This window comes from Alligator sinensis, unplaced genomic scaffold (genome assembly GCF_000455745.1).
Source record: "Alligator sinensis unplaced genomic scaffold, ASM45574v1 scaffold294_1, whole genome shotgun sequence".
In the NCBI taxonomy this organism is placed as follows: Eukaryota; Metazoa; Chordata; order Crocodylia; family Alligatoridae; genus Alligator; species Alligator sinensis.
This window is the reverse complement of record NW_005842305.1, coordinates 1,116,438-1,132,299: the sequence shown is the minus strand read 5'-3', so window position 1 is coordinate 1,132,299 and position 15,862 is coordinate 1,116,438. Positions and strand designations below refer to the sequence as shown.

Below are 15,862 nucleotides of genomic sequence, written 5' to 3'. Positions count from 1 at the left end.
CACCCCCCGACCCGCGGACCAGTGTCGCAAAAAAAAAAAAAAAGGGGGGGGGGGGATCGGGCCCCTTGCCGTAACACGACAGAAAAATTGAAATGGTGGGTTTTAATTAAAAAACCCACCGTTTCAATTTAGGGGCCACAGAATAAAACCCTGAGGACTAAACCCCAGGCATGTGTACAAGTGCCCCTAGTGTTTGTCTGTTCCCTGTGGGAGTGCAGAGAATGAGTTTGGTCTCTATCCTTACACAGCAATAACAGATGTTCCACATAGATTTCTTACATTTAAAGAGTGTAGGATACAAAAGCTGAAACCCTACTCCTGACAATGCAGGTGAGTGTCCCCAAATAGCAGACAGCAAGTGGCATTAATAGGTCTGAAATCAAATAACTGTTCAAAATTTAAAACAGGTATTTTTTTAACATTATTTCACATAGTTAAGTCTGACTTCCTCTATAGAGAACTGATGCTCCCAAATATATCTGGCAAGGAGCAGTTAAAATAAGCAGCAATCTTAGGCCTGGTCTAAATGTTGCTAGTGTAGCTACATCAAGAATGTGAGACCCCCCCCACCTGCTTTTACCAAGATCACTTTGTCAGCAAAAGTACTGGGGTACATGTGTTTATGCCAGCGTGACACTTTTTTTGCTATATATCACTTCTTTTTTTTCCTGAGGAACTGATACACGATACTGACATAAAAGCTTCATCTTCTCATGGGCAGTTTTCTAGCATAGATACATCAGTCAACCACTACTCCTCTTGGCAGCACTTTAGCAGATGTATAATTATAATGGACTCTTCCTAGGGTACAGAAGTACTTTGAACAAACGTGTTCCATTTTAACTGAGGATTTCCAAGCTTCATATAAATCCTACCGTGTGTCAGGGTAGGCAAATATCATACTAGTTCCACAACTGGGTAAAATTCTAGCACTGAAGCATTCAGTGACTAGAAACCCAGAAAAATTAGTAGCAGACCTCAGGACTCAAGTCTCCAGATCATGTGACCTCACTCCAAATGCAATGCCCATTACTTGGTTTGGCTGGCAGAGCACAAGTTGCAGGGGGCGAGTGGAAGTAAGTCTGTGTGAATGTGTTTAGAACATCTGCTGATGTTGCAACGTCTTTGTGATTTGCTCTATCAAAATAGAGCCACTATGATTTTATAAGCATAGAACCCTTTTGTGCTATATTTACACAACCCTAAGGCCAACGGTTGCACTATAATCTTATTTCCCTTTTCTATATGGAAACTACTTGGGGGGAAGCAAATTAAGTTCTTTAGTGATAAAACTAGTAAGAGGTCAAGAAGAAATTGATATGCAAGTGTGCAGGCCTTGTGTTATCTGCAAAAAAGTCGATAACACCCGCTTTTCACAAATATTCCCCAGGTTTTTATCAGTGAAATATATTTAGAACTGTTATTCCCACTACAGAAAGGATGTGGACACATAGAGAGTCCAGCAGGGCGTAACAAAAATGGTTGTGGGGCTGGGGCACATGACTTCTGAGGAGAGGCTGAGGGAACTGGGCTTATTCAGTCTGGAGGGAGAGAAGACTGAGGGGGGATTTAATAGCAGCTTTTAAGTACCTCAAGGTGGTTCCAAAGAGGATGGTGCTAGACTGTTCTCAGTGGTGGCAGATGACAGAACAAGGAGCAGTGGCCTCAAGTCGCATCAAAGGAAGGTTAGGTTAGATATTAGGAAAAACTCTCTCACTAGGAAGGTAGTAAAACATTGGAAGAGGTTTCTCAGAAAGGTTGTGGATAATCAACCCCCAGCCCACATGCCAGTGTGTGGCATGCAAAGCCATTTTGCTTGGTGCACACTTTGGGGCAGATGGTGGGGAAGTTTTTAAGACCCTGCTAGACAAAGCCTTGGCTGGAATGATCTAGTTGGGGACTGGTCCTGCTTTTAGCAGGGGTTTGGACTAGATGATCTCTTGGGCTAGGGGCAGACATTACGCATATACCGGCTTAAGTGATCAGAAACTGGTTTAAATCTGTAACAGAACAGATGTTCAGTGCACATAAACAAGTTTGAAAATGGCTGAAACTGGTTTGAGATAAACCTGGTTGACTGTAGTATCAGACTTAACTGATTTAAGTTAAATGAGTTTATGCAATGTCTGACCCAGACCCCTTGCTGATTTAAGTTAAACCAGACTCCCTCAGCATCCTGGCATGCTCGTTGGGGTAGGTGGGGCGCTCTGCTCCACACCAGGGCTGGCCCCTCCCCTCTACTCCCTGGCTGGAGCTTAACAGAGACTGCAGGCATCTGCTTCACTTCCCCCTGCTCCTCCACTCCCCATCCCATCCTGTCCCCTCTGCCTTATACAGACATCTCTCAGCATTAGTTAGCATACTGCATGCTGGCTATTGTCTGTGCTGTAGCAGATGGGACAATGGCAGAATCAACAGGTAACTGATAATGTCCCTCTGTTGTGTTCTTAATGAGGTGATAAATACTGTGTTATCAATTCCCTGCTGGGCTGGTCAGGATAATCAGAGCATCCTGCCAGGGCCTGGTCATGCCCCACCTCAGATCAGCATTATAGAAGGGAAGGGAGGGCTGCTCTGGTGCACCCCAACTTCTAGCCTGAGCCACTGCAGGCATGTGCCTGAATTTCTGGAATGAAAAGGGAATGTCTATCCACCTCCAAGTTGGTTCAAGCTTTGCAGGTTAGACTAACCTGTACAGATTGAATCAATTCAGGCTTAGGCTTTTTGAATGTCTGTTGCTAGCCCTGAGGTCCTTTCCAACCCTACTTTTCGATGAAGGTATTTTCTGCTTAGCATGCTGTACTGTGGAGTACTGTGAGAGGGTTTAATTTAAAAAAAAAGACTACTTAACTGGAATGTATCCAAAAGCAAATATGCCCCTGTTGCTCATGACAATGAGAGAGAGAGAGAAATATAATGAAACCAAAGCAAAAAAACCCCACAGGCTTGATGTTTCTCTTCAAGCAAGTCACATAAATAATTATAAAGCAAAATTCTTACAAACACCTCTCAAGTCTTACTAAACTTTTCCAACTCTTCATGGAAACAGAGGATTTTATAAACCAGAAAGCTGCCTAATCTATTTCATCTAGTGCAGGAATAATCAACCCCCAGCCCACATGCCAGTGTGTGGCATGCAAAACCATTTTGCTTGGTGCACGCTTTGGGGCAGACAGTGGGGAAGTGGCAGGGGCTATGCTGCCACAACAAGGATCGGGCCCTTCACAACTTCCCGCCACCCACCTCTTGCACACCAACATCTTGCAAGTTGAGGTTATGGGTGTTTTTGGCCCTCTGCCCAGAAGCGTCGACTCCTGATCTAGAGTGAGTCTTAGGTAAATTAGAAAGCAAGGCGTAAATCTTTCATAGCTTCTGAGACTGCAGTAAGAGTACACTGCTTTAAATGATGTGCTGATTTACAGTCTGGTCTAGGTTGTAAAGCAAAGATGAAATGTGTATGTCATGATTCAAAAGGCATGGCCAGCATGGGCTGGAGCCTCTGACCTCAATTTCTCCTGCTCTTCCCTTTTCTGGGTGTTGCTGCCTCCCAGAGTGCTATGATAAAAAAAAAAGCAGGCAAAATACAGGAAAAAGGAAGGGTTTTTGTTTCTGCCTCCTGCCCACTGAAACATGCAGGTGTAGGTATAGCCTGGCTTTTAGACTTCTGAGCACTCATAGCAACATCTAAATTGTGCTAAATGAGGAGGTAGGACATGGGATGTCCTAGCCCAGTCCACTACTGCTTGTGCCCTAACTGAGATGTAGTAGTTACACACTGCAAACTACAGGAGCAGTTTTGCAAAACTGAAACAAGGCAATAATCCCACTGATTTCCCAAAGAGACAGTAGGATTAGACCCTCTGGAATTTTAAATATTAATGAACTTGGGTGATTTTCCCCTCCTTTCCCTTGCTCCTAAAGTGATAGGATTTTGCCATTTACTTCAGAGGGTCCAAGATTTCTCCCCTGAAACTTGAAACATTTAGAATTGCTACAGATGCTTTGTTAGTGGATTGTCACAGTAAATTTAATTTGTTTTGGTCTATGTATTAAGTTCATAAAACAGTGATAAAGGTTCACGCCAGCTCAGAAAAGCCACTGGGAGCTTTACAGCTGATTTTATTGGTAGCAGGAGCAGGGCCTATACACAATGGAAGGAACATTGTACAAAAAAGCAACATAAACAATACAAGACATCATGTGATTAGACCAGCATGCAAAAAAAATGGGAACTGTAAACTAACCCTTCTTGCCCCACTAATGTGTGAAAAAATACCCTTAGAGTTTTTACAAGTGCAACGCACAGCTGGGTCTGCAGACAAGGGTGGCATGAAAATTCTGACCTCAGTGACCTATAAGACAAGGAACTTCAGTCAGAATGAAATATCTTCTTTGCCTGTCCCATCCCTGTGGTATGGTTCTTGTGGGCCAACTGATCATCATTGGGAAAATGTGCAGGAATGGTCCCAAATGGAGTCAGTGAGAGTGAAGAGAATGATGAGGAGTTGATGGGGCTGAATTTTGATGGGAATCATGAATGTTTCATTGGAACTCAGGTCTTAGTATAAAGCACTCTGATTTCAAGCACACATTTAGTGATAAATATTGTATGCTGTCCCTAGCATGTACTTGATGACACCACTGCAAGGGAGGGAATTAACCAAAAAGTGTACCTTGGGCTGAACTGACGTAATCATTCTGTTCACTTTCTTAGATCTAAACAAAGGTTTCTGTGGCAGAGGCAGACACTGCATTGTACTTCCTCTTCTAAATACACCAGTTACAGTGAGCAAGATTCCTGTTATACAAGGTAAGATTATTTTAAGATCTCTCAATGCATTAAAGCGAGAATTAACAAAGCTTTTTCCTCTGCAAATGTTGCTTTCCTTGCACTTTTTCACCCTGGATACACCCTTGTTACAAGTGAAAGTTATGGAGATAGGGTTTTATAGAAAACTGTGCACACATGGTGAAAAAATAGCAGTATGAGTAGATCTGCTTGCCCGCCAAAATGCTTGCAGGAGCTAAAGGAGCTAGCTGTAATAAACTATTGGTTTCAAAATGGATGGCATTTATACTCTGGCAGTTAAAATTACGTTGTTTGCTATCAAGCATAGTTACAAGATGTTCTATTGCCCTTGTTCACTAATTTCTGGGGTAAAAGAATTTGCATATTCTTTTAACTTTTCTATGAAGAGAGACAGAAATTAAAGCAAATTCTATTTCCTCTAGAAAACATTTTTATTAAAATAGTAAGAATCTTTGTTTCAGCTCTTGTTCTTACATAATCTGTGACACTTTATAAGTATTTTGTGAGATTAGAATAGTTTTATTCTAAAGATAAACTGGTTTGGGCTCAATGTTACTCTCAAGAACTGAGTCAGTTTGCACTGCTATTAGAACAGCAATGATTAATTTGGCTTAACTATATCTGGATTCTCTGATAGATGTACTTAAATCATAGTTTTATAAAGATTCCTTACTTAAGAGATCCTTAACATAACACACTTACTCCAATTGGTGGAGAGGCAATTAGAATGAATTGAACTGATTAGTTCGATCCTTTGTATAGTGGCTAAACAAATTACTTGCGCAAAGTAAATAGTACTCTAGTACCTATAGGTACTATAATACAAACAAGTACTACCATACTAAAATACTAATTGGTACTACAAACAAACTTACCAGTGCAATGGGGCTCCAAACTTTGTTAAACAAAGCAAAAAGGAATACCCCTAATGGTGAATCATTTGGCACATTAAGTCAGTCTTGCCAGAAGTTTGCAGGGGAGAAATCATTGGCATGAGATACAGTATGCTATAAGTACATGAGGTATTTTATTTTTAAAAAGAGATACCCTCTATTGTCAAGATGTGCTGCAACGGATAACATAATCCTATCTGAGCATTATGGGCCAAATTCATTCCTTATGCAACTCCACTTCAGTAGAATCCTGCCAACGATGAATATGGTCCCTTCAGAGCCAAAATGGTACTGTGATTATTGGAAAGGGTATGTACATTTGTGCGTGTATTGAAGGATGTGATACAAATGGTTTTCACCAGATGCTCATACTGATAGACAACAGAACACAGGAGGGGAAATATGAATCAGATTAGCATTGTCAGATGCATCCACATTACAGTTTGGACAAGTAGTGACCAACAACTACCCAAAAAGGTGGCTTTTCCACTTTTGACTGTGAAGGTTTTAATTTGAATTGTGATTGCAGCCGTCTGCAAGATGCATGAATCAAGATGGATGCTAGAGAAAAGAGTTTGTAACATAATATGGTTATTTATGTAAGGGCATCATTTGATGGACACAGTAGAAGGGTATGGAGCAAGAAATGACATTCCTACACTTCTTGGTTTCAGAAAGATGGATATTTGTTTCCTTATAATGACATAGTGATAATACTTGCCAAATATACCTGTAAGTAATAGTGTGAACAATGAGAGGCTACTTTCTTCCTTACTATCCCAGCCTTGCAAATGCAAACTGCGCTTACAATGTAAATTGATTAGTTTACATGAGACACTTCAAATATATATTATTAATTTTATTGAAATTGCATGTTCGAAAGAAAGACAAGGTTCTTTGGGTGAATCTGATATCTTTTATTAGACCAACTTAAATAGTTGGAAAACAATTATTAAGCCCTTAGACCAACACGGCTACAACCTACAACCCTGTTCCAAAGAAAGTGTTTCAGTGGGAATGTGTGTTAGAAGCAGCTTTCAGTGTCCATCTGTGGCACCCAAACTAGGGTAGTAAGTGTTCAATGTGGATTTTAAAAAAAGGAGGAAGATTGCAACCAGTCACGTGTGTTCTACAGCATAACAAAGGACACCCCTGCATGCTAATACCTTTGCAATTAGAGGGCTCAATTCCTGCAAAGCGTTGTACTGGATCTCTCTCTCTCGCTCTGTGTGTGTGTGTGTGTGTGTGTGTGTGTGTGTGACATGCATACACACATGTAGGAGTGAAAGTTTAGAAGGAGGTTTAATCACATTTGATATGCATCCTGAATGGTGTGTTAGGAGTGTTATAGATACACATTATTATTTTATAATGATTTTGCATTCTTAGTTCATCCTACTAAGTCCTTCTTTCATCATATACTGTCTGACCCAGAATCCATTAATATCAGTGTAGAGTTTCCTATTGACCCCAGTTAGACTGTGGGCTAGGTCCAAGCTAACTGCCAGTCTAACACAGCCAATATGCCAATTCATGTTTTTAGCTTTTATTTTTGCTCAGCTACAATTCTGTAGGATGTATTTGAAACCATGTGGTAGTAATTGCAAAGACTCTGAACAGCTACTTGGCCTTGTTTAATTTCAGTTAATCCTTAATATATGAATTTCCCATAGGAACTTGAAGGGCATTTCTCTGTGAAATAATTTTGCTATGAATTATGTGACAACAGAACAGGAGGTTTTAAAACTGAGATAATACCAGAAAATATTCAAACAAATAAAACCAATAAAACATAATATCAGAGGACTCAGAGCACATTTATGTATCTGGGTATTTGCCTAGTCCTCATCACTGTTTTCTCTAATGAGGTTAGAAACTTATGCCTGAGAGAGAAGGCAAAAGAAACAAAATCTTATCTGACACTGACACCTTGTGGCCAACAAAAAAGCCTAAAAAAACCAAACAGGTAAAACTGGGCGAAAACTTACTGTTGTGTAACTAACAATAGTGCCAGGCCTACCTTATTATGATGCCCCTGCTTTTTCTGCTGTGAAAATATGGATTTTATACAGCCAGCAAACTGCACAGAGAAACTCTACATGGCCTAGATTTTAATTCACATTCAGAATGCATAGTAAAAGGCATACGTGATTCTGTAGTGGCAGAAAATACAGGTGAAACAGGACCAAGAATATTTATCTTAGACACTTGTTCAATACAAAAACTTTCTCAATGACCTGCACTTAAAACTGCCAAAGGACGCAAGAGAGGGTCCACTGAAAATAACTACACATGATACCGAGCTAGAAGGAGCTGCAAGAGGTCAGAATTCAAAATAATCTTAATAAATTGGAGAAAGGGTCTGCATAAACAGGTTGCTTTATCCTGCTGCTTTATATATGGAAATTAGTTGTATTATTAGTTCCTCAGGGTAGTTTTATTCTCCACAAAATGAGCTTCAATCTCCAGCAAGACAAACAGAAACTAATATCCACTGTTTCCAGATGTTGGAAGAGCCTCTTTTGCTTTGGCTTCTTCCCAGCACAGCAGCCTGGCTTCTCACAGCTTGCTGGCTTGCTCCCCTTGATCTTCTGGAAGCTTTTAAAAGAGTCCCCAGTGGGACAGACCTTCATTAGCAGAATGCCCTATGGCTGAACGTCCTTAACTGGGCTGGCTGCCCCCTTCGCAGGGGGAGAGACCACACTGTTACAGCCTGAAATCGTCAAAACACAGCTCAAAGGCAAATATTGAATCGAGGTAGAATAACACACACAAATACAATATTTGGGGAATGAATTATTAGACTGAGCCAGTGCAGCAGGAAAGGAAGCGGAGGTTAGAATGAATCATAAAACACCAGCCATCACATGATGCTTATGTAAAAGGGGAATCTATTACAGCGTCTTGCCAGTGAGGAGATACTTCCACCCTATTCAGTTTTGGTGAGGCTTTAGCTGAATTTTATGTCCAGTTTTGGGCATGGCCCTTTAAGAAAAGCAAATAAATTAGGGAGTTCAGAAGTAGGAGCAAAAATGTTGAGGTTTAAAAAACCACATGACCAAAGAGAAAAAACTAAAGGAATTGAATTTTCTTAGTGTAGAAAAAAGTAAGACCCAGAGGGGACAACCAGAACAATTTTCCAACCCATAAAAGATTGCTACAAATCCTGGTGATCAGTTATTTCCCATTGGCAGAGAGGGGCACATAGATGTGGGTAGGACAAGAAGAAATCGACTTACATTTGCAACTAATATATAATTTGGATATTACAAAATAGCACTATAAGGGTAATTAAGGAGTGACATAGCTTATTAAGAGAAGCTGTGGAATCTCTTTCACTGCAAATTTTAAAGAAGAAGTTAGACAAATGTTTGTTGAAGATTTTTTAAGACAAAGGTGTTAAACTGGAGCCAGGGCACACGGCTAGTCCAGTGCAGGCACCTCATGCAGTCCTTACCCTGCATGCAGCATACACTGGCTCCTATCTGGGTCTTGTGCACAGAGTTGGCATGGGGTGTGCAGTGCATGAGTTGCCCAGACTGGACTGGCTCTGCGTGCTGGCTCTGGTTCTTAAGGCCAGTTTGTGGGCTATATCTTTTGATGTTCCTGATTTAAATACACTCGATTCTGCCTCAATACGGGGGGATCTCTTGAGGTCTCTTCCTTCCATTGCTATGATTTTATGAGGAAACTGTACAAGATAGGCCAGCAGAGCAGCAGAAACACTACAAATGTTAAGTAGCAGAGTCTAGAGCTACGGACACATGCCACATGAAAAGGCACCTTACCGTGCTGAAAATAGAAAGCACTATGTGGGTGTGCACATGTGCACAGCTCGCTGCAAAGAGTACAAGAAATTCATCTCAAAGGCATGCTCTGACTCTCCTGCCAGGGGGTTGCTCCTTTGTTCTCCCAACCCTGCTGTCAGACAGCCTGTCTGCTGCCACCACTGTTGCTGGAGGCAGTAGCAGCAGCAGCCAGTGATGCAACTTCTCTGGGCACCAACTTGAGGTGGGAAGCAGTCGGGACAAAAAAATGCTGCCACTGAAGCTGCACAATTGCACCAGTGGCTCAGTGGCAGCCAGAAGTTGCCACTACACCCAAGTATCACAGCTACCTCAGGCACCTGACTGCATTGTGATGGCTCTTGTAGTGCTAGCCACATGGCGTGTGTCCATATGGGTTGTCAGTGCTGCATGGCATTGATTTGCAGTTGCTACTTGTTAAGAAAAGGAGAAAAAGAAAAACAAAGTGAAAAAATATGCTTTTATTAAGCAACAGGAGGAATAGAGATGGATAACTAACATGCACTGCCATGACTGAATGCATCACCCCCTTCTCTGGTAGATGTCACTGCAAGGAACCATGACAGAGAGGGAAGAAAACAGTATCCTTCCAAACAACCTTCTTCTGATGTTCAGGACCATATGGATCTTCATGGGTTTCAGGGGAAAGGGCCTGTAGAGAGTCAGTGCTTTCTTTGTGGCAGTCTTGAACATCTCCTATGCCTGGCTAGAATGGATCCATCAAAACCATCCATGTTACTGGGGATGCTCTGGAATGAAGCAAGGGAGAAAACATAGAAAAGCAGCTGGCCAGTAGACCTGTGTGAGTAGGCAGCTATTTGATCCGGCTTCAGATGCCAGGGATCTGATCCAGAGCTCTGGATCAGTTTCCTGCTTTGATCCAGCCAAAGTGGCTCCGAAGCTTCGGAGCTGCCTCAGAGACCCGGCCATAGGGTATAACGGGGAATCAATTAAATATCTACAACTTTGTTGTTTTCTGTCTGATTTTGGATGAAACTTGCAGAGATGATAGCCTCTGCTAAGAGCATGAAGCTTGCCAAGTTTCAAGAAGATTGGTGCAGGGGGTTGTGGGAAACTGCACCTCAAATTCTTGAAAGCAAAACTCATGTTACGTGTATGTGTTACACCACAGGGGGGTGAAAACTGCAGAGGCGGTAGCCCCTGGTGAGGCCACAATGCCTGCCAGGTTTAAAAAAGATCAGTGCAGGGGTTTGGGGGTAACTTCACCTCAAGCTGCTGACAGGCAAAACTTGTGACATGGTTGCTTGTGCAACTGACTGTGTCTGTCTTGGAGCGGTTGATTGTCTGTATTGATTATTTCCTCTCCTTAGTCTGTGGTTTTGTAGGTGTTAATTGATGCTAAGTAACTGGCTACATTAGCTAGCAACTGTGTATTGAGCTGGTCCCTGAGTAAATCATGATTGATTGGTAACAGGTAACACAGCAGCTTAGCAGCCAGACCTGCAGAAGTCCTGTTCCCTGCCTCCCTGCCCCAACTGCCCCAAAACAGACACAGTTGCACAAGCACCCGTGTCATGAGTTTTGCCTGTCAGCAGCCAGAGGTGCAAGGCCCCAGAATCCAGAAGCCCTGCACCTATCTCCTTGACAGCTGGCAGGCTTTGTGGCCACAGCAGAGGCTATCATCCCTGCAGCTTTCACCCTGCTGCACCACAGTGTCACCCATGTCATGAGTGTTGCTTGTCCGCAGCTTGAGGTGCAGTTTCCCCCAAACCCCTGCACTTATCTCCTTGAAACTTGGCAGGCTTCGTGGCCTCAGCAGGGGCCACCATCCCTGCAGTTTTCAGCCCTCTGTGCCTTAACACACACAGGTTCATTTGTGTCATGAGTTTTGCCTGTCAGCAGCTTGAGGTGCAGTTCTCCCCAAACCCCTGCACTGATCTTCTTGAAACTTGGCAGGCTTTGTGACCTCAGCAGGGGCTACCATCCCTGCAGTTTTCACCCCCCTGTGGTGTAACACATAGATGTGACATGAGTTTTGCTTTCAAGAATTTGGGGTGCAGTTCCCCCAGAACCCCTGCACCAATCTTGTTGAAACATGGCAGGCTTCATGCTCTGAGTAGAGGCTACAGCCCCTGCAAATTTCATCCAAATCAGGCAAAAAACAACAAAGTTATAGATATTTCATTGATTCCCCATTATACCCTATGGCCATATCTCCAAAGCGGCTCCGAACCGCTTCAGAAAGCCTAACAAAGCCAGCGCTTCAATGTGGTGCTTCAGATGCCAAAGTGTCCGAAGCTTCTCTGGATCCAAAGCACAGTCCAAAGCCTTGCACCGCCCTACTGGCCAGGTGGATCTCTTATAACATTTCTTTTCCACTGGGTGATAGCTAAAAGGAAAGGAAACATGAAGCCAATTTTCATCTTTCCATTAAATTGGATAAGTTAGTGAATCAGAATAGTGGTGAAATGTTAGATAATAGGAATTTTTCTTTGCCTGGGTAGCCAGCAGTTCCATTCCCACCGACACTCACAGGTTATGGTAGTCTTGTTACTGCTTCAGTAACATGCAGCTGTCACACTCCCTGAAGGATGGTGCAGTGATTGAGGTACTACCTTGGGACATGGGAGAGACATTCATCTTCTATGTGACCCTTGGCAAGTTGCTTTTCTCCCTGTGCCTCAATTCCTCACCTGTAAAATGGTGATTATTGCACCCTGCATCACAGGGGGTTGCAAGTATAAATAAATTAATAGCTAGAGGGTGGCCAGACACTACAGTAATGGGGTCAGATTGACAGAGGCTTATGCTTCCTTACTTCAGAAACTTCCAAAGATATTTCTTTCTCTAATCCATTTGAAGTCAAAGACTGGGAGCACAGATATGTCACCACCATTAATGTTGTCATAAGGTTCTTTGCTCTTGAGATTTCATAAGTGACAAGATACTTTTAGTATTGCACGACTGCATTAAATAGCAAGGAGATTTAGCAGTGGACATTCTCAGTCTGTACTAGCTACTAAATGCACTACTATGAGAATTACAAACATTAACACTGAAAAAAAAATTACACTGTCTTTATAGCATTGTTTTTATTCTTTACAGAAATTCTCCATCCATCCCAACCTGTCCCAAATGATCATACTGACACATTCAAAATGGCAAGCAACGAATCTTCAGAAGGCTGTGCTGAACCCAATATAACATTTAAACATCACTTGTATGCAGTCACTTACACCATAGTATTCATACCAGGTCTTCTGGCAAACAGTACTGCCTTATGGGTTTTGTGTCGCTTCATCAGCAAGAAAAATAAAGCCGTCATTTTTATGATTAATTTGGCTGTAGCTGATCTTGCTCATGTTCTCTCATTACCGCTGCGCATTTATTATTATATAAACAATGTGTGGCCTTTTGGACATAGACTCTGCCTGCTATGTTTCTACCTGAAGTATCTCAACATGTATGCAAGCATTTGTTTCCTTACCTGCATAAGCGTCCAAAGATACTTTTTTCTCTACAATCCATTCAAAGCCAAAGACTGGAAGCGCAGGTATGATGCAGCCATTAGTGTTGCCATATGGATGTTTGTTGGGGCTGCCTGTTCACCATTTCCAATCATGAGATACCAAGGCATAACCAACAGTGCAAATGCCTGCTTTGCGGATCTTGCTGTTAAGAAGATCAGCAGTAAGGTAGTGCCAGTGGTGATGACAATAATAGCCGAACTACTTGGATTTGTGGGTCCTTTAATTGTCATTGTGTACTGCACCTGGAAAACAAAAGAATCACTTCAAACATTTCAAATGCCTTTGCAGAATAGTGAGAAACGAAAGGCTTTACGGATGATTTCCACATGTGCCATTGTGTTCTTCATATGTTTCACCCCATATCACATAAATTTTTTCTTTTACATGATGGTGAAAGAGGACATTATTACAGACTGCTCCATCCGCATAAGTACACTTTACACTCAACCCTTCTGCTTAAGCCTTGCAAGCCTGGACTGTTGTTTGGATCCAATCCTGTACTTCTTCACAACTTCAGAGTTTCAGGATCAGATATCAAGGCATAGCAGCATAGTCATCAGGAGTCGTCTTATGAGCAAGGAAAGTGGCTCATCAATAAAGGAATAAAAATACAGCTTTTTAAAAGCCCTGTTCCATATAAAATCTTGGATTGTTCTCTAACTCCTCAATCAAATAAGCAGCATTGAAACTCCTGCAGCTTTAATTGATGGTGTTTTTCAACAGTGAAAAATCTTTCAATTTATATAAAGCAAACTTGTCAATTAAACTCATGGTAAAAATGTTATGGGTGCTGGAAGCTGGAAAACCCATAGCTGGAGTGCACTGGTCTGATTCCACACATGACCCACTTGAACTACACATAAGACAGAAGGGTGCGGTGTTGCAGGGGAAAGGCCTGAACGAATTAACAGCCCTTTCCCTATTTTCTAGCTATTTCTTTCCTATTTTGTCTCTGGTGATCAAGCCAAAGACACTCAACCATATATTTAAATACTGAGATGTAGTTTGCCTTCCTCTCCATGAGCCATCTTTCAAAGTACAAGTACAGAACAGGAAAGAGAAAATGGTAAATAAACAGCCCTGCACACAAGGACACAAAAATGGAGCTTCCTCAAGGGCTGAATCTTAATTCAGTATGGCACCCACAGTTCTACAAGTACAGGATAGCCTTATATGCACTATCATGCATCCACTGGACCAACTCAGATCCTGCTAAAGTCTGAACATTAATTTGACTGAATTTATACACAGATTTATCCTCTTCATGAGCATGTTGTTTTTCAAACTTAGTTTGAAGAACCATCATTATGTACCAGCAGCAGCAGCTGTCACATCTACAGTATCTAAACTTCATTTATATGTGTGAAAACAAACAATTTATGGACACTTGCAAACTGTAATTTAAGTACTTGAATTAATTTTGTTACTCTGTGGTCCACCCAAAATTATCTTCACATTTATCAGTGAGACACATAAGTGATGGGCAAGCACTAGTATGCAATTAAAGAATAACCATGCTGGTTGTCATCTCCAATGGCAAGTGATTTTATTTTAAGGACAATAAGCTAATATAGCTTACTTCTTTTTTTAATTTTTTAAAAACAGTTTATAGATATGTAGCTATTTTAAAGGAATATTGGTGTTCTATGAGCACAAGGAACATATTTTTTATTTAAAGGCTAACTTTTACAGCAGTGGTTCTCAACATTTTTAGTCTCAAGACATCTCATTAGATTCAAGTCACTCCTTAGAAAATATCACCTCTTAGCAGTCTCTGGGGTTATCTTGTGAACTACATGTAGATGGTTACACTTACACCTAACAGTGATAATATTGCCTGGCACCCTTAAAAGGATCTCAAGGCACCACTGGGTGCCATGACACCCTAGTTGAGAATCGCTGTTCTGTAGCTTTATCATCAGGAAAACAGAGGATAAACAACCAATCCAAAGCCCACTGAAATCAAATGAAAGACTACTGACTTAATTAGGCAGTCCATTGTGTCAAAGACTGACATACATGCTTAACTTTGTGTGCCAATGGGACTATTTGCAGTGCATACATGTAAGCACACATGCAATCAGTCTTTGTAGGATTAGAGCTTATGTATATATTCAAACACATGGAATGCTATTTTTATTAGTCTTTTATCAAGTGTTTCTCCTAGGCTAACTATCGTGCAATTTAATAGTATAAAGATTCAGCTTATAGAGGCAGGTATTGCTCTTAGGATGCTTATAACCCTCAATCACCATTCATCCTACTGGGAACGGTCTACTTCTATTTCCCTTTCAAGCTACCATTTTGCCTTAGGTGTATCCATGTCAAGGCACTGATTTGACAACTGTATAGTTTGTTCTACATTTTTGTTTATAAGAATCACGCTTTAAAAATAAAAATGATTTGTGCATATGTAATTTGAGTTCCATTCATGTGTTTCGATATCTCCCAGGACAAGGCTGTGCACTATTTGGTTTTGCTGATGAGTTTCATTGGCTATTAAAGAAAAATCACCCTTGTGCAAGTTAAGGCATGTGCTCCAGTTAAATCAAACTTACATCTTTAAAATAGGACTGAGGTCAGTCAATTCTTAGAGTGAAGGCTTTTAATTTCTACTAATGGATCCACTAAGGTGGAAGAAGCTTTACCACTACAGTAGATTCTTATGATTTGCATATCTTGTTTCCTTCCTCCTCCTTCCCACACTACGCAAATAGACATAATTTGCTAATACATGGGTGTGGGAGGAGTGGGGGGGAGGGGAAGTAACTGCCAGAAATAACATATTTCCTTATCATAAACGGGCAACTGCATTAGAAGTTGCTTCATGCATTGTGTCAGGTCTTGAAGACTCACTGGTGG

At 41.4% G+C, this 15,862-nt stretch overlaps 1 protein-coding gene across 1 annotated transcript in view; it reads left to right on the top strand.

Annotated features, from left to right (window-relative positions):
• Nucleotides 1-15,404, top strand: part of LOC102376801 (putative P2Y purinoceptor 10) — a 32,127-nt gene extending 16,723 nt beyond the window's left edge. Inside the window, exons 2-3 of the mRNA XM_006028338.3 lie at nt 4,715-4,810; nt 12,576-15,404. Coding sequence (XP_006028400.1) covers nt 12,629-13,606 — 978 coding nt within the window. The 5' untranslated portion in view covers nt 4,715-4,810; nt 12,576-12,628 and the 3' untranslated portion in view covers nt 13,607-15,404. The remainder of the gene's footprint in view (nt 1-4,714; nt 4,811-12,575) is intronic.
• Nucleotides 15,405-15,862: the final 458 nt, after the last annotated feature.